The sequence below is a fragment of the Aedes aegypti genome, chromosome 2 (genome assembly GCF_002204515.2).
Source record: "Aedes aegypti strain LVP_AGWG chromosome 2, AaegL5.0 Primary Assembly, whole genome shotgun sequence".
In the NCBI taxonomy this organism is placed as follows: Eukaryota; Metazoa; Arthropoda; class Insecta; order Diptera; family Culicidae; genus Aedes; species Aedes aegypti.
In genome coordinates, this window is record NC_035108.1 from 246,316,276 (window position 1) to 246,335,252 (window position 18,977).

The 18,977-nt window shown below is 37.1% G+C and overlaps 1 protein-coding gene across 2 annotated transcripts in view; it reads left to right on the plus strand.

Annotated features, from left to right (window-relative positions):
- Positions 1-18,977, plus strand: part of LOC5578157 (cytoplasmic protein NCK1) — a 58,439-nt gene that overhangs the window by 30,639 nt on the left and 8,823 nt on the right. For both annotated transcript variants that reach the window (XM_021844714.1, XM_021844717.1), the window contains exons 4-5: positions 17,259-17,595; positions 17,659-17,983. In XM_021844714.1, coding sequence (XP_021700406.1) covers positions 17,259-17,595; positions 17,659-17,983 — 662 coding nt within the window. The remainder of the gene's footprint in view (positions 1-17,258; positions 17,596-17,658; positions 17,984-18,977) is intronic.

Sequence of the window (18,977 nt, forward strand, 5' to 3'; positions counted from 1 at the left end):
AAAAGCACAGGAATATGCACTGAAACACAAGTGATCAGCTACTTAAGAGAGATTCAGAGAACTCTACAAATTTTCAGACATGTGTACAAACAGATAATGCAATACTACTGCTAAAATCATCTGGAGTCCACTAGATTTACGAATAATCTTGCCAAGAGTTTACTAAACATCTTTTTCAGAGTCCGATAAAAAACTTCTGAGAAGAATATTGTCTAAATCAACAGAAAATCAGGTAGTTGAGATGCTTCCAATAACAGTTCTTGCTGGCTGGCTTGTTAAAAATATTCACAATATACGATGAAGTTCTGTTTTCACTAGATTTGAATGATGTCTTTGGGTATTTCCCAAAGAAAGGTTAGGTGTCCTCCATGCATGCTGCTTGGAATAATTTCATAAACTTGCAATAAGCTTTTAAGAAGCCTAACAGTAATCTTTAAAAGATCTAGTGATCTTATAAAGATTTCTGCAAAGATTCTTTGTCTGACAAGTCCGTAGCCGGCAGATAATAGTTTCGAGAAGATTGGTTTGATTATTCAGAAACAGAGAATAAGTTCAATTTTTTTCAATTTCTATAATAGTTCGTTTAGAAACTTTCCGAGGGTCTCACCAGGATGCTGGAAAAACCTGTAAATCACTAAGGCAAAATAATGCCACGAATTTCTTATGAAAACCTCTAGGAACGAGATTAGGTTCGTTGTCACAATTGAAAAGAAATATATATCATGCATAGTCAGTTAGGTTAAATTGGGATTGTAATCTCTTATTGGCAGAAAAACACTGCAAGTATTGACCTGCCATTGTGTACATAAAAATTGAACAAGTCCATTTTTCAATATTTGAAATTTAAAAAATCTGAACCCCACTACCAATGCTCTATGCAAAACAAACGATGTAGAGATTGCTTGTATTTATTTTTCAATCATGAAAAATGACACATTTACAATGGCTTCGCGGACCCCCTGAGAAGTAATCACGGCCCCCTAGGGGTCCGCGGACCACCGGTTGAGAAACCCTGATTTATATGATTGTACGGGAGTGCTTATCTAAGCCTAACTTACAACAAATGAAAGGTTAATGAAATTGAGCTTAAATCCAGATACAACCTTCTGCGACTTTGTTCATTAGGGTATCAACTAGTGAATTTGTCATTCCGGATTCAATTGAATGCGATCAACTAGTATACAGATCGAAATAGTGACTGTGACATAGGGTAAATTTTCAATATATTTGAAACGAATATCCCATACAAACTTCAAATTGAACGCGCCAGCTGGTGAAGCAACCAATTGAGTTGAAATTTTGAGAGCGCTTTTGTTTTGCCCTAAGGCACATATCTAGGGGGTGCCCAGTTGAGTTTTACAACTTTTTTTGTTTAAGCGCCAGTATAAAAATGTATTATCCAATTTCGTGCCGTAAAGTGCCCTAATTTAGCGCATCGCCTGATTCCGCGAATTTGGCCCAACATTTAATGAATTTTAAGAAAATGATGAAATTGGTTAATTTTGTTACCTTTTGAAAATACATCACAGTTCTACAGAAAATACCATTAACTTAGTTCGTAAACCTATTTGAAAATATACATAATGCGCGAAATTAGGGTCTTAGCTGCCCTGAATTACGGCACATTCCGGTAGTTAGCTGCTGTGACCACTTGACTACTACAGTTAGCTGCTGTGACAACTTGACTACTACAGAAACTATTTTTGCTGAAATGTTGTCCGACATTCCTGCAACATGTCTCGCCCATTGTGCACTTCCAGGCTTATCGGGTTTCTGGAGTACTGAGGTTGCCAAAGCGCTGCACCACCGCGCAAATCATTCTTGTTGTTCATAATCCACCACCAAAAGAATTGAGGCCTTCTGAATTGAGAATTGAGGCCACGGCGTTCCAAAACTACTTTCGCTTGCAGGACCTTCTCGAGCATTATCCACGTCTTTTGCCCGTAGAGAACTACCAGTCTCATTAAGGGTTTGTATATGGTGCGCTTGGTACAAAAGTAAAGTTTATCTGATTTTAGGGTCTTAGTGAGGCATACAAACTCGTCTACATCGCGAAATCATCACTGCCGATTATCGTTATGCGTTGAGAATATATAGTTCCTCAATTCCTGTTTGTCACTCCTCTCTAGCTCCAACACCATGTACCATTTCCAGCTGCCTTTAAAGTATCAAACTGATTGATAGCATAATTAAGTTCACTTAACGTGGGGCACACTGAAACAAAATTACACAGAATTGATTCACACAAAATCGGGCTCGTCTGGACCAACACACAATTTCAAGGTGTCCATCCATCCGGGAAATCCGGGAAAAGCGAGAAAAACCGGTGAATAACAAATGACCAGAAAATATCCGGGAGTTAGGAGAACACACCGAGAATCCAATCCTCAAGGAATTTCTTGAAGAATTTCAGGAGGATTACCGTAACGATTCTCGATTAATTTCCGGGAGAATCTCAATGAAACCTATGGACGTATCTCAAAGGGTTTTCCTGAAGAATTATAGAAAAAAAAAAATTCTGGACGTATACAAAAGAGTCAATGAGGGATGTCCGGAACCATCTCAAAGATTTCCAGAAGAATCCTTGTAGTGGAAGTATCAGGAGGATTTCCAGCAGGATTTCTGGAAGAATCCTAAAGAGATTACCGGACAAATTCAAAAGGGTAGCCCGGAAGAATCCTTGAAATGTATTCCGTAGAATTTCAACAGGATGTTCGGAAGAATTCGAGAAAATTTACGCAAGAATTGCAGAGGCATTGTCGTCAAAATCACTGAAGATTTTGTGGAAGCTGACCGGAAGTACAGTATGGCCCATAAAAAAATGCGAAAATTTTCATTTCATGTTTTACGGCAGCTTTTATAAACAAAAATGTGAACGAAACATTCATGTTGTTTATAATTTGTAATGTTTAATTTATTCGGACTCAGTTTTTTGGTTTAGACATGCTTTTTATCTGTTACTTTCACCTTACTAGAGATAAATTGGAAGCATACCTTCAAAATTCATCATGCAGTCATCGAGTTCAATATCTTTGTGATGAAAACTTCTAAAACATAAACGATGGGGTGAAATTCTTCACAGGCCTTGTCTCCCGCATTCGCCCATATCGAATGATCGAATGGGTTCACACCTGAATCATAGGAGACTTTCAACATATATATTTCCGAAAAAACGACTCATCTTGGAGAGCCGTGGTTGAACCTCCAGATAAGTGAGATAAGCGGCTCTGTTTTGCTCAAAACCTATGAGCTAGTATTGATTAGAGATGGGCAAAATAGTAATCTAGGAGTGAATCGTAGGTGACTCACTCCCAAAAATGAATCGATTCTTTTGATCGATTCGTTGGCTCATGAAAAGAAAATGAAAAATATTTCACACAAGTAAAGGAAAATATAACAATTTTTGAATGAAAATAGTTTTTATACAGCAAATTTATCTATACATATATGTCCGAATGGTTCGACTGGGATAATTCCAACTCAAAAAATTATCCCTAGTAACTTTTTAAGCCCTCTTCCAAAATGTTCCGTGCAAATGAATCGTGACTCTTTTTAAAAGAATCGTGGTTCGTTCACTCTTTTTCGAGAGTCGACTCTTTTCAATGATTCGTGAGTGAGTCGCCCATCTCTAGTATTGATATAAGTTGTTTCTAACATAAGGATCAAATTTCTTCGTAAAAAAACTGTTATAGACCTCTGTATTTACTTTTCATTAAACTATAACAAAAAACAAAGGCATATAAAACCCATAAGACGCAAATGCCCTCAAAACTAAGACCCCGGCAAAATATTTTATTGTGACTATGAAAAACACGTTCTCTAAGAACTCCTCCATCCAATGATACCAAACAAACTAATATTTCTAACAAAAAAGCCCCATGCACGTTTTCGGAAAAATTCCAGAAGCTTGTTGTGAAGAGTCCTCACGAAACACCCGGAACAGAATTCCTTAAACAAATCTTAGTAACATTTTCGGAAAAATTCCAGAGGAATTTTCGTAAGAATCTCAAGGGTATTAAGAGATCTTTACTGGAATCCTTACGAATATCGAACCGATAGTAGACTAATTTCTTGAAAGTTCTTTCTGAGAGATCACTGAAAAAAAATATCAGTAGATTGCTAATATGGTTTTAGTGGGTATAAGAATAGAATCTGACTGATATTGATTAAAATTATTCGTAGAAAGCTAAACCAAAAAAAATATTTGGTAAATTTCTTACCTTAAATATTTTTTTGGAATCATGGTCGGTCAGATTAATTAAGATTTCCATTAAGAGGATTTTTTTGATTATTAATGATACCGATTCTTGGTGATGCCTTATCACGATTACTAATTGGAGTAGTTTTCGATCTGTAATAAAAGTCTAATGAGGCCCCTGAAGAGATTTTTTTTATGGATTTCTTCATATTTACAGCAAATTCTTCTTATCATCTCTGACCAGGTTTTTGCTTCACTCGATTCTTGGAAGATGGATTTATGACATAAGTGTTAGCCAACTTCATATGGGATAAAAAATGTGTTTGGGGATATCGTTTCTGTTAATCTCTACCTCAATTCAACATGAGTTTCACCAGATCAAGAATTTCTCGAGGAAGGACCATGTCTTACGCACAGTTCCAAAGGCATTCTCAGAAGGTGATTGGCTATTGAACTTTGCCCTTTTGTGGAAATATTGTCTAAATTTAGATACATAGAGCAGACATTTGGTAATATAATTCCGAATTCTCTCTGATCTTTCTTTGAGTTCTAGTGGGTGGAAGTTCTTTAGATATTTCAACAAACAGTTTATATCTTTTTGCCCGAAACGTTTAGATTTAAACCGTTTGAGGCTTAAAGCATTTTATAAATATAATTAAAAATAGTTCATAAATAAATTAGTTAAAGTCCTCCAAATTTAAACGAGAAAAAAACTAGAATATCAAGTCCAAAGGTCATTTTGCCATCAGTTTGTTAATATTTTGGACAACCGGGAAAAATCCGGAAATTGGATATTTAGTTTTGAATGGACACCCTGCAATTTGTGTAATTGTGACATATCCTGACAAATCGCTCCTGTGCTGATTCTTTTTTCTTCTTTTTCATATAGTTTATGGTATACAGACATAATTTGCAATATGCTACACTATCTATCAAAAAAAAAAAAAAAAAAAAAAAAAAAAAAAAAAAAAAAAAAAAAAAAAAAAAAAAAAATGGAAAGATTAAGCAATCTACCCAAGGCAATTCTTCAGTATGTATCCGAATTACACAAAAGAGCCCACTATTTTAAGAATCGTAGTCAATTCTGTGTAATTTTGTTTTAAGGCCTTTTGGTGCGTCATCACAAAATGGCTTCTTTCAAAAACATTAACATAATGTTATGATAGTATTGGTATTTGCATCATCAATAAAATATAACGGCTCATCGCCTGATTATATGGATATTTTATACGAAGAAAAATGCTTCAGATGGTACTCCAATATTTAATTTCAGATACAGCATTGTTAATTTAGTGACACTATTCTTCAGATTTATATTCCCAAAAAAAATCTCCAAACTTATGCCGCATTTCATTGCCTCACACAACTACACTTGTAAATAGAAGGTGCTTACCTTTTCCGTTGTAATTCTGCATTAAAAATGAGTGTATTGGATTTTATATTGCGTTCACAACACTTTCACTAAACAAATCTTTCATTTACTTTCCTTAAAGGAACACATTTCAAACGGGAACTGAAAATTTTTATAGTTTTATCAACCGCAACAATCAAATATGATGGCGGCGTTTTTCACTTGTAGCAAATCGACGACGACGACGACATCACCGTACGTGCACAATCATCGCGATCGTGAAGCGCAGTGATGCCAAGGATGCCTTCCATAAATTCATTGCAATTAATGAGAATTGATCACAAAAATCGTGGAAATTTCATTGAATCAGTTATCTTGTGATAAAAAACTTTTTGAAGAATTATAAGGTTTCATAATATGCGGCAATGTTCTGAAAACGAACATATTACAATTCGTAGAAATATCTGTCACCTACAACCTGGCAACACCGTCATCTCCTGCAAACATAAACAGTGCCGATGCATATCAAGAATATGCGATGAATTCTACATCAAACAGAGAAGTTCCGTTGCTCGTCAATAAATCATAATGTGTTCTTTTGATATGTACGATTAAACAGCAGATTTTGATTTTCAATACTCGTCAAATTACTGAATTTCCCGTGTGTTTACATAAAAATATGCTAAACAAAAATTATATAATTTTTGTTTGTTTGTTTTGAAAATGTACATGGAAAGGTTACACTACTACTATTACATCAATGATGATTCCAATGATTCTTTGACTTACACGCCGCTTCACCTTAACGATCAACGCTCCGTCATCGTAATCATCGTCATCATCGAAACATGAAAAGCAGTTTTTCTGTTCAAAACTAAAAATTATTCGATGAAAATGTGTTCACTGTATTTCGGTAGGGGAACAGAATAGAGTGAACACATTTTCCTGTTAATTTTCTTGATTTTGAACGAAAAAACTGCTTTTGAAAATTCCGGAATCAATGACGGATCCTGCCCCCTTAAAGTGCTAACGTGCATCCGTAACTGTAGAAAACAGCAACAAGGAACACCGATCTTTTAGCAAGGAAAAGAAAACACTCCGTTGTTTTCTTTAGCCTATGCTGCAAAGCTAGAATTTATTCCACAATTAATCATAATTCTTACATGTTCATATAATATACATACAACTTCGGTGCCTTACATCCGTGCTGTCGCTTGTTTTCATGATTACTGGTTTGACAACACGGGTGCAAAACAGAGACCGAAGAATGACAAACACAACATATATAGTCCGACAATATACAGGGGCTCACAATACATTTCTCACGTAACATTCAACCCCCCCCCCCTAATAACACTTCGAGTCAGATTTATCCCGAAGTTTTACCTCCTTTACCGAGACGATAAGACGAACTCACGTGAGAATTGTAGGCTAAACACAAACTTATTGAATGAACTACAACATTCCGGATTTATGCACTAATTTTGAAAGCCTTTGGGACATGCATTAGCGATAGTCCGCTCATGACCCTACGGTGCAGATATGTTTGCTTGTAAAACGGCCTACAGCGGCTATCTTCGCGTCGTCCAGTTTTCAATGAAGCATCACTCCGATGTATGCGTCTACATCGTCCTTTAGCATCGTGGAAACCGTTCTCCGTGAATTCCGATCTCCTAATTGAGGTTATCTTCGGCGCGATAATGAAGAACTTTCGAAGTTCTTTGCAGTGTAGACAACAGCAACAAGGAACACCGATCTTTTAACAAGGAAAAGAAAACACTCCGTTGTTTTCTTTAGCCTATGCTGCAAAGCTAGAAATTATGTCGGGGATGAACCAGCCTCGGGCTGAATTTCCCCTTAATAAAGATTCAATCAATCAATCAGCTAGAATTTATTCCACAATTAATCATAATTCTTACATGTTCATATAATATACATACAACTTTGGTGCCTTACATCCGTGCTGTCACTTGTTTTCATGATCACTGGTTTGACAACACGGGTGCAAAACAGAGACCGAAGAATGACAAACACAACATATATAGTCCGACAATATACAGGGGTTCACAATAAATTTCTCACGTAACAGTAGCTTTCTGCCTCCAAGTAATTCAGGTGTTCATCGTAGTGTTGATTCCATCTTTCATTCATCTCACGATCATTCGGCAAGTTACGACACGAAGCCTTTGCTCTGTCTCCTCATCTGTGTGTATCGTACCGTTTTGACGGGACACTATCAATGCCCTGCATTATTCTCGTCTAAATTCGACTCTCTTTGTCAAACCAATGAGCTATAATAGCTACGGCATTATCTTTACACGAATCTATAGGGGTTTTAGAAGGGATGGTGGCTGATTAGACATGCTCTGCAACCCCTTTACACCCTCTCTTTATTGTATTGAAATTTCTGGTGAATTCCCTTTGAAAACCAGCACGCAGCCTAGATTATTGTTTGTCTTTCGTTACTTTTTGCCTTTCGGTCTTTTATGCCTTCAGGAACTGTCTGACTACCGGTGTTTCTGACCTTTAGCATATTCCGCCTCTCGGATCTTTCGTTCTTTCATCGCTCTGTCTTCTAGTAATTACGGATTTGTATTTTTTCTGCCTTCTGGTTTATTCGGTCTTTTAAAATTTCGCCTTGTGCTATTCTTCGTCTTCTGGTGTTCTGCCCTTTGTTTTTTCGCCAATTTCAAACTTTTGCGAAACTTCTGCAAATCTCTCCCAGTGATGCGAGTTTCGTGCAAGTGTCTCTGCTTGCGGGTCCGCACATCCATTTAAAACACTTCATACAGGAGACGGACTGCTCACAAATAACAGTACAATCTTGATCAAATCGCTTTCCATATTATTTCAGAGCTATAGGCAGATGCCTCGTTACAATAGATGGTAGTACCTAATCATCTACGTATCATCTAAAATTGCTTTAAAATTCCACATCACATTGTACTATTATCTATCATCTGGTATTCTGCCTTATTGGGTTTTTAAGTTACTTATCACTTTTAGGTCACTTATCACTTTTAGGTCACTTATCACTGGTACGCCGCGATCACTGGTACGCCGCGGTACAGCGTGGTTTTGCGAACCTCGCTGTTCTTAATTGAATCGCGACGAACTTGACTTAACTTGCTAAACGATAGCCATCCTGACGTCTGTCAGTTGGGTCGCTCAAGGGTTCTTCAATTAGTGGTCGATGGCCAAATTTGGACACGTCCAATTGGGTCGAGCTAATGTATCAGAATCGTTACGTTTATTGCAGTTCAAAGGTTTTTATACATTTTCAAGGTCTGGAACAGTTTGCTAAAGTGTGTATGATAGAAAGAGTAATTTGTTGCATAGGTGAGACAACTGGATTGACAATGTGACCAAAAAGTTCATCTTTGCATGCTAAGCAATATCGGTTATTTGTCGCGATCACTTTGGCTTGGCTTGTTATTTGACTCCTCCGAGTTGCCCGCAACCAGCTCCGGACCTCACCGAGGGAGGTAAGGTGAGCCGATAGAACGATGCACCTCGGTGGTATATGGTGACTTCCATATGTGCCGTTTGTGATTGCATAATTGCCTGGTCATTGCTTTGGTGCTAGGATGGTTGGTGTGTGTTATTTTACAACATGGGTTTTATTTTGGGTTATGGATCCAACTGGTATGCTACACCATCCCCCTTTACGAGAATAATGTAATGTAATGAAATTATTCTAAAAGATTCGAAAAATTTGAATGTGTATCTCCAGTTATCTCTTACATAGTTGTTTGATAGAGTTATCGTTTTTTTTTTTTGTCCTTAGTTCATAAAATATAAATTAACCTAGATGTAGCTAACCGAATTTTGCACTCCTCAGCATATAGCTGGGAACTTTCACCTACCTCATCTTTTACTTATTTTTTGAGTTTATTATTTTTTTGAGAGGTTAGGCTCGGTGGTACTCTAGTTCAAGTTATTCTTAGAGTTATGCTTTAATTATTCTGTTTTTGTGTACTGTTACAATTTTACCTGAAAGTATATGCTCTATTTCACAATTTGGCTCATCTATTTTTGTAATTTTGTATGGTCCAAGATAAAATGAATCCAATTTTCTTCTGTTTTCGTTTTTCAAATAAATTTTGTCGTTAATGTTAACAGAAATAGGATTGATATTGTTATCGAATTGTTCCTTTCTTCGGTTTTTTTGTTCTAATAAAATTTGTTTTGCTATCTCATGAGATTTCTTTAATTTAAATTTTAATTCACTTTTGTATGAGTCGTAATTGTATATAGGTTCATTATTGTTTTGAATAGTATCATGAGGGAGAGTTGCTTTTTTTCCAAAAACTAATTCGAATGGGGTAAAGTTATGGTCTGTATGAGGAGTTGTATTGTATGAAAATTCGTAAAATTTTGTCCATTCATCCCAATCGGATTGGTGCTCATTGGTGAATGATCGCAAATACTCATTTAGGCATCTGTGATTCCTCTCCAATGAACCGATTGATTGAGGATGATATGGCGTTGAAAAGGTTTGTTTAATTTGAAGTAATTTGCTAATTTGGTTCAGGACTTCATTATTATATTCAGTACCTTGATCGGAACGCATTTCGAGAAAATTACCGTAAGTTAGAATAAAATTTTCAACCAAAGCTTTAGCTATGGTATTAGCCTCTTTGTTTTGTATCGGAATAACAACAATGTATTTAGTCAAATCGCACTGGATAGTTACACAGTAGCGATTGTTTTTTATGGTTAACGGTAGTGGTCCTACCGTATCTATGGAAATAATTTCGAAAGCTTTTGAAGGGGTTGTTGTAATTCTCATTGGTTCTTTAGTATGTTTGATAATCTTATTTCTTCTGCACAATTCGCAGGCCTTAACGAAATGGGCAATAGAATTTTTCATATCTCTCCACTTATATTTCTCGCGAAGTCTGAGATATAAGCGATGTTGACCAACATGACCTCCGAGTGGTGTGTTGTGGTGGTTATTTAATATAGTTAAAATATCATCTTTACTATTGACAAAGAGGGGCTCTTTATAAATTATAATTTGTAATTGTTTTAGAGTTTTATGCGCTATTATTTTAAATAAGTTCATTGGTACCAATGTGAAATTATAATCGTCTGCAGACATTGCTAATTTTTGTATTTTAAATCCTTTGGCAATTTTTTCAATTTCTGAAAGAGCATGCTCTAATGCGTGACTTCCATTTCGAACATCTTGATGCACTTGTGCAAAAAGTGTTTTATTATCTTTTTTCCATATCATAAATTTCATTGTGTTGTTCTCTACGGCTGTCGACAGTTTCATCATTTTTCTCGTTTCCGTAGGACGTTCGGTTTCATAAACTGAGAGGTGATCAATCTCTTTTATTTCTTCTTGGATTTTATCTTGTATTTTCTTTAATTGCGCCTTTTTCCGGGTCATTGACCTAGTATTTACTAATAATATATTTGATTGTCTTAATTCTTCAGACGTAGTAACTATTCGCGAAAGCGCATCAGCTGCTACGTTTTCCTTACCCTTTATATATACAACATCGAAGTCAAATTCTTCTAATTCGATTCGGATTCTGGTTAACTTTGATGTAGGATTTTTCATCCCAAAAAGATACACTAGTGGTCTATGATCGGTTCTTACAGTGAATCGTTTGCCATACAGGTACGGTTTAAAGTAATTTATCGCCCAGTGTATAGCTAACAATTCTTTGAGTATAGTCGGTTTATTTTTCTCTGCCGGAATGAAGGTTTTGCTTGCAAAAGCTATTGGTTGCTCTCCTGTTTCTGTGGTTTGTGACAAGACGGCTCCACATCCAATATCAGATGCGTCTGTCGTTAATGTAAATGATTTTGAAAAATCTGGATATTGTAGAATCCTAGGAGACATCAAATTATGTCGTAAGAGGTTGAATGCATGTTGGCATTCCGATGTCCAAATAAATTTAGTATTTTTTTTAAGAAGTTTATTCAAAGGATTGGCGATTTGTGAAAAATTTTCGACAAATTTGCGATAGTAATTGCAGAAAGCAACGAACCTTCGCACATCGTCGACATTTTTAGGAACAGGATAATTCTTGATTGTTGCATACTTTGCTTCGTCAGGTAATATTCCTTTATCCGTTAACTTATGGCCCAAATATGTGACCTCCGTTCTAAAAAATTTGCATTTTGAAATGTTCAATTTTAATTCGTATTTTCTTAATCTTTCGAAAACAGTTCTTAAATTTTGCAAATGATGTTTTAAAGAACATCCAATAAGGCTGATACAAATATTAATTTTCTTTTATGTCACCCCCCCCTTCAAAAATCCTAAAATTTTGAGGGGGGAGAAAAAAAAAGATTCATCATTTTTTTGACATCAGTTAGGTTTTTTTATTTTCAAAACCAAAAACAGGTAAAATAATGATCCTGATGACAATTGAAAAAAGTTTTACAACTATCGTTAAAAATAAAAATTTGAAAAAAAAAATAACTTTTTTTTCATTTTTATTTTTTTGTTCCTTATTTATTTTTATCCCCCCCCTCGTACCTTCCAAGTGGTCTTGGACATAAAAGAAAATAAATATTTGTATCAGCCTAACCACAATATCGTCAATATAGACAAATGCACGTTCTGGGGTTAATCCAGCCATAGCGATGGTCATCATTCGCTGAAAACTATTCGGACTAATGTTCAATCCGAATGGTAGTCGTTTAAATTGGTAATGACCAGAATTTGTTGAGAATGCTGTGAACTTTTTTGAGTTTTCTTCTAAGGGGATTTGATGGAAACCTGACATCAAATCCAGTGTACTAAAATATTTCGCTCTACCAAGTTGATCCAAAATGCTATCAATTCTTGGCAAGGGGAATTTATCTGGTAATATTCTTTTGTTTAGCTGACGAAAGTCTATTACCAAACGCCATTTTTTGTTGTTATCTTCTGATTTCTTTGGGACTAGTAGTATTGGTGAATTATAAGATGAAACTGAAGGCTCTATAATGTCTTCTTGTAGCATCTTTTGCACTTGGTTTTCAATTTCTTCTCCTTGCGAATAAATTGTTTTGTAGTTGGGAATGTACACAGGAACATTATTGTTTAAGTTAATGTTCTTTGTGTAAAAATTGTTAAATGTCAACTTCTCATCAGGTAAACAAAAAATGTCTTCATAGTCAGTAACTAGTTTTTCGAAATCATTTTTCGCATAAGTGGGAATTTGTTGTATATTGACTCCTTTCAAAATCTTTGCACGTCGCTCCGAGTTAGATTTGCTAGAATTTTGAGTTTTGCAGATATGAAAGTTTCTGAGCGGTTCCATTTTTGGTCTGAAATTAGTATAAGCGATATAAACTTCGTCATTTGTTGTATTTATAAATTTGAATATGGGCTCTTTGGCCGATATTATTGTGTTACCACAAAAAATTCCAGGTTCAACTTCTTGTGAATAGACCACCATATCTTCTTGTAACTCTAATCCTGGTATGTATCGAGTGACTTCATGGCGGGGAGGTAGAAAAAGTTTTCTCTGAAAATTGTCTTCAATTGGGATTGAAATTTCTTGCTGCTTTACTTTAAACGACAACAACCAAGGCTCATAATCTATTTTACATTGGTTCACACTTAAAAAGTCTCTTCCAATAATGCCATCGGTTGGTATTGGAAAATCGTTTTCCACTATTTGAAATTTTTGGTTCACCGATGTGCCATCTACTATTATATTAGCATAAGTGCTACCAAGTGACGAAATACCATTATGTCCGATTCCAGAAATAAAGCATTTCTCGTCGGGATAATATATTTGTGTAGGTTTTACTATGTTTGCTTTTATGATAGATATATCAGCACCAGTGTCCACTAAGAAAGTACAACGGGTATCAGACAAATCTAGTGTCAGGTTTACATAGTTGGAAACTGATGCATTTATCGTGCATGCTGTCCAAACTGTGCGCCTAAAAAATTTGGATTTGGCATTATTTGTTGGGAGCCTGTAAAGTTCTGGCTATTCACCATCGGAATTTGTTGATTTTGCTGATGTTGTTGCATTGGTAGTGCTAGAGCCTGCTGTTGGCTATGTTGATTTGTCGCTTGCAATCCAGGTTGCATGAAATAAATAGTTGGTCGTCCTCTTTGACTGTAATGTCCTCTGGATTCCATGTCCTCGTGTATTCCATTCACTTCTCAGGTTTTGAAAACGAGGTTGGTTATTATGGTAGAAGGATTGATTGGAATTTTGCCAATTTCGTCCCAACCTGTTATGAGGGTTGCGATTCCCTCGTTGGTAATTAAAACTACTACTTCGTCCACGGCCTCTATTATATTGATTCCTGTTGGCCATGAAAACCTGAGCTTGCATGGCATTTGCGTTTTTATGTTTATCTTCTTGAGCTTTTTGTACCGCGTCATTCTCTTGTAGTTTTTGGATAGCATCGTTCAGCCTGGTAAATGTTCCAGCGCGCAGTATTGTTTTAGTTTCTGAATTTTTCGTCCCAGCAATTAATGCGTCGACCCCGCACTTGGTGGCCATTTGTAACGCTACATCACCTGGTATTCTGTTTCGTATGTAGATGGACTTCAGCTCTTGTGTGAGCTTTTCCACTTCAGTACAGAAATCTTCTGTGGAAGACGTTTGTTTTGTATTTTTAAGTTTCGCTAAAACATTCTCAGCGGTGGTTTTTGATGAGCAATTTGTCTTCAATGCATCAATTAACTGATCAAGATTTGCGTTTTCAGGTATTGATTGTCTAGCGGTTTCTGTAAGTCGCGTTTTGATAAATCTAAGAGTGGTGGCTTTTGCTGCGTCTTTGGCAGCCTGTGAAGCAGCCGCGTTTTCGTTATTAACTATATCGACGAATAGTTCAACGGAATCTAGAAATGCGTCAAGATTCTTCGGGTTACCGTCATACATATTGATTAGTGTGGCACCAGTTTTAATGTTTACTTTTGCCATTTTTGATTGTATCTTGTTTAACAATTTATTAATAAAGAGAATTGCGTATGATAATGTGAACAGGCTTATTTTATGAATTGCAGCCCTTTCAAGTTTAGATAATATTAATATGTGTACGTTGCTATAAACTTGTCTAATAGCATTTGTTAAAAAAAAAACAATTCTGATTCTTTGATCTCGGTTTCAATTATAGCTAATGCGTCCGTAACTTTACCATAAGTTAATTTTGCGTTAATTAATTTTTGCTCTAAAGTAATTTTTCGGTATTTTCTGTTCGGAGCTTTGTTAAGATTTCTCAGGATATTATTCAAATGATTGATACCTTCATTGATGATTATTCTATTTTCGTGTGTTTTCATATCAAATAAATTAGAATCAAAATATAATATAAAAATGTATTGAAAAAAAAAATAAATTCCGTATGGAACGAACTCACTTCAATGCCGTTTACGTCACCGTATTGCGTTCCTCGCCATCTGTATATTTTCCTTCCAGTCTCGCAGTTCCTCGCACAGCCAGTTGTACATGTATTTTAGCAGCAACACCATTAACATCGCACAAAACAGCAGCAAGGATGGACCGTTGATTCTCATGTTGATTTCACTGTCACTGCGTCGCACTTGAAATGTCATTGCTCTTACTTGATTGCTGTTACGGAGGCAAGCGAAACTGCTCGCTTTATAGCTTCCTGGGTTCGCAGTCGTTCGAGCTTGATGATGATATGATAAATAACGTATAGAAACACAAGCACTAAAACTGCAGTTCCAATATACACCAGTTTCGTCGTTGCGTCAGCTGATCTTTCTAAGTGAGCTGTTTGTTGTACGTTAGTATTCACAATTTTGATAATTTCTTCCGGCACCCTTGGTGGGGCTAGTGTTGTGACTTCATTACCCATTTTAATTTTCTAGAACACTTTTAAAACACAAATCCAATTATTTGTCCACCAATTCTACACTGAATTGCATCATGATGAGTTTTTACTCCCATTCGCGTGAACACAATTAAACTACCGCCTATTGTTGGCAAAAATAATGTTGCCCACTGCAGAAGTTCATCTTTATTTTCAACCTTGAATACTTTTTACAGGTTCACTAGTCCGGTCGCCATTTAAGTTACTTATCACTTTTAGGTCACTTATCACTTTTAGGTCACTTATCACTGGTACGCCGCGATCACTGGTACGCCGCGGTACAGCGTGGTTTTGCGAACCTCGCTGTTCTTAATTGAATCGCGACGAACTTGACTTAACTTGCTAAACGATAGCCATCCTGACGTCTGTCAGTTGGGTCGCTCAAGGGTTCTTCAATTAGTGGTCGATGGCCAAATTTGGACACGTCCAATTGGGTCGAGCTAATGTATCAGAATCGTTACGTTTATTGCAGTTCAAAGGTTTTTATACATTTTCAAGGTCTGGAACAGTTTGCTAAAGTGTGTATGATAGAAAGAGTAATTTGTTGCATAGGTGAGACAACTGGATTGACAATGTGACCAAAAAGTTCATCTTTGCATGCTAAGCAATATCGGTTATTTGTCGCGATCACTTTGGCTTGGCTTGTTATTTGACTCCTCCGAGTTGCCCGCAACCAGCTCCGGACCTCACCGAGGGAGGTAAGGTGAGCCGATAGAACGATGCACCTCGGTGGTTAATGACTTCCATATGTGCCATTTGTGATTGCATAATTGCCTGGTCATTGCTTTGGTGCTAGGATGGTTGGTGTGTGTTATTTTACAACATGGGTTTTATTTTGGGTTATGGATCCAACTGGTATGCTACAGGTTCTTCTTCTTCCTGGCATTAACGTCCTCACTGGGACAGAGCCTGTTTCTCAGCTTAGTGTTCTAATGAGCACTTCCACAGTTATTGACTGAGAGTTTTGTATGCCAAATTTGCCATTTTCGCAGTCATATATCGTGTGGCAAGTACGACGATACTCTAGGGAAGGGAAGTCAAGGAAATTTCTATGACGAAAATATCCTGGATCGACCGGGAATCGAACTAGACACATTCAGCATGGCTTTGCTTTGTAACCGCGGACTCTAACCACTCGGCTAAGGAAGGCCTTATGGGGTTTCGAATTGGAAACTCCTGGGTAACTTTATCCTGCGGAAGTTTATATTTTCTAAGAGTATACGCAAAAATAAACTATTTGGTGCAAGAATTCTAATACGACCAAAGTAACATGAAACTTTTATGCGTATAAAGACAGTGCATTGTTGTTTTTTATGTAAAACTTTTATCTGTTTCAAGCTGAAGAAGAATACATACCGCCGTGCGGGGTGACATTGGGCCTAGGGGGTGACTTTGACCGCCCTTTTCGATGCATCCCATGGCTAGTACGGAAGTCAAGAAACTAATCCATGACCCTCCAGGGGCTATTTATAACGTATTCTTGAAGCTTGCCACATTGTTTTCATTATTCTGATTTTAGTTTGCTGTAAAAATCTTGGCCCAAAGTCACCCTTATGGACCAATGTCACCCCGCACGACGGTACATCAAATTTTCGAAAGCACAAATCTAGAGAACCTGACAGCAGTTCGAGTTAAAAACTCTAACCAACCACGCAGTAATCAATCGCTCTAGTTGTCACCTACAATGACTGTTTAGTTCCCTAGATGTGTGCTTTTTAAGATTTGATAGGAGTCTTCGACTCGTGTTCTTCTTAATTGCAGATAAGACATCAGCATTTTATATTTTTGATTTTGTCATTTTGTTCAATTGCTTTCTATCTTCCCTTATACTGATTACATTTCCTATTTCATTGATGTTTCTTTCGGTGTCATGTGGATTACACAAACGCAATCCAACAGCTTCCACCCCCATAGGAACTGCCATAGTTAAGTATAACTACCAAGCACAGCAGCAGGACGAACTGTCGCTCATCAAGGGAACTCGAATATTGATCCTGGAAAAGTCCAACGATGGTTGGTGGCGCGGCCAAAGTGGCTCCGCGACGGGTTGGTTCCCGAGCAACTACACAACGGAGGAAACCGAAGACGACACCGTGCATACGTATGCTATGGCGGAAAATGTTCTAGATATTGTAGTCGCGTTATACTCATTCAACTCCAACAACGACACGGAACTGTCCTTCGAGAAGGGCGACCGTCTAGAAATTCTAGACCGACCGGCAACGGATCCGGAATGGTAATGCTGTAGTCAACGCAAAAATATGTAAGACAGATCTAACAAATCCTCGATATATTTTAGGTATAAAGCCCGCAACAACAACGGACAGATCGGATTGGTGCCACGGAATTATCTGCAGGAACTATCCGAGTATCTGGCGCAGCCCTACCGGGGTAACAATGGCAGTGGGCCGGACTCGCTGGATCGACGGCCAAATGATCAACAGTCGAACAACAACAATTCCAACTCCGCCAATAGTAATAATAATAACACCCAACAACTGGACCGACCACCGCTGACGGGCAAAAGCTGGTACTACGGTGCTATTACTCGAAGTCAATGTGATACGGTACTGAACACTCACGGCCACGATGGCGATTATCTTATTCGGGATAGTGAAACGAATGTGAGTATGGTTTTATTTGTCCTTTACTTACTTAGCTTGATTCTTGATGGACCACAATTCACCACATGTTGAATCTACGACGAAGCCCTGCGCCTGCCACATTAGGTTCCAACAAACATTGCTTTGCTTTCAAAGCATTCATCACCAGCCCTACTTTTGTTGCTCCGCGCTTCAGGCTGGTGTACACGTGTGAATAACTATAACACTTCCCTAAATCCCCAGTACCCCGAAAACCATTTTCTGAATGTGATGTTTCCCCGAATGACACATTACCCCGAAACTCAATAGGGGTGATCGGGGCAATATGGGCCGCCTAAGGATAACGTCATGGAATACATAGAAAAGCAGCAAAAAATATGGTTTAAATGCAAGTGACTTGTACTATAAAATGTTGTCTTCCATGTTACGTCGATAATTAATGTTAACATCAACTTGCAAATTCATCAAGCAAAAGTAACCACTGTAGCTCCCCATACTTTGTGAGTTTAATCTGGTTACCTGTTGTCTTTGCATGCTAAAATTTATATCAAATCAGGTATAAAATATAGAACATTACAAAATTATTCAAGTATTCAACATATATTTAGCTTAAAATCAATCCTAAACAAAGATTTAACTTCAGCAGCTCTTAAAGTTCTTGGAAAATTTAGCGGCGCCATCTTAGCATTCGAGCTCAACACTGAATTTACGTGCGATACGCGGATGACAAAACGAATTCAGGTATAATCATTACTTTGGCCAGGTGAAGTGTAGGTAAAATGAAGTGATCTACGTGATTTTTCACGTAACAATGATGTTTGGATTATTTTGAGTGCAGAAGTCCGAATCACTAAAGGCCGAATCATAAAAGGCCGAATGGCAGAAGGCCGAATCACAAAAGACCGAATCACAAAAAGCCGGATCATAGAAGGCCAAAACAATATAGAGTCGAAATTTTAAAATCATTTTTTTAAACCTCTAATATACAACACACTTTTTACAATGTTTTGGACAT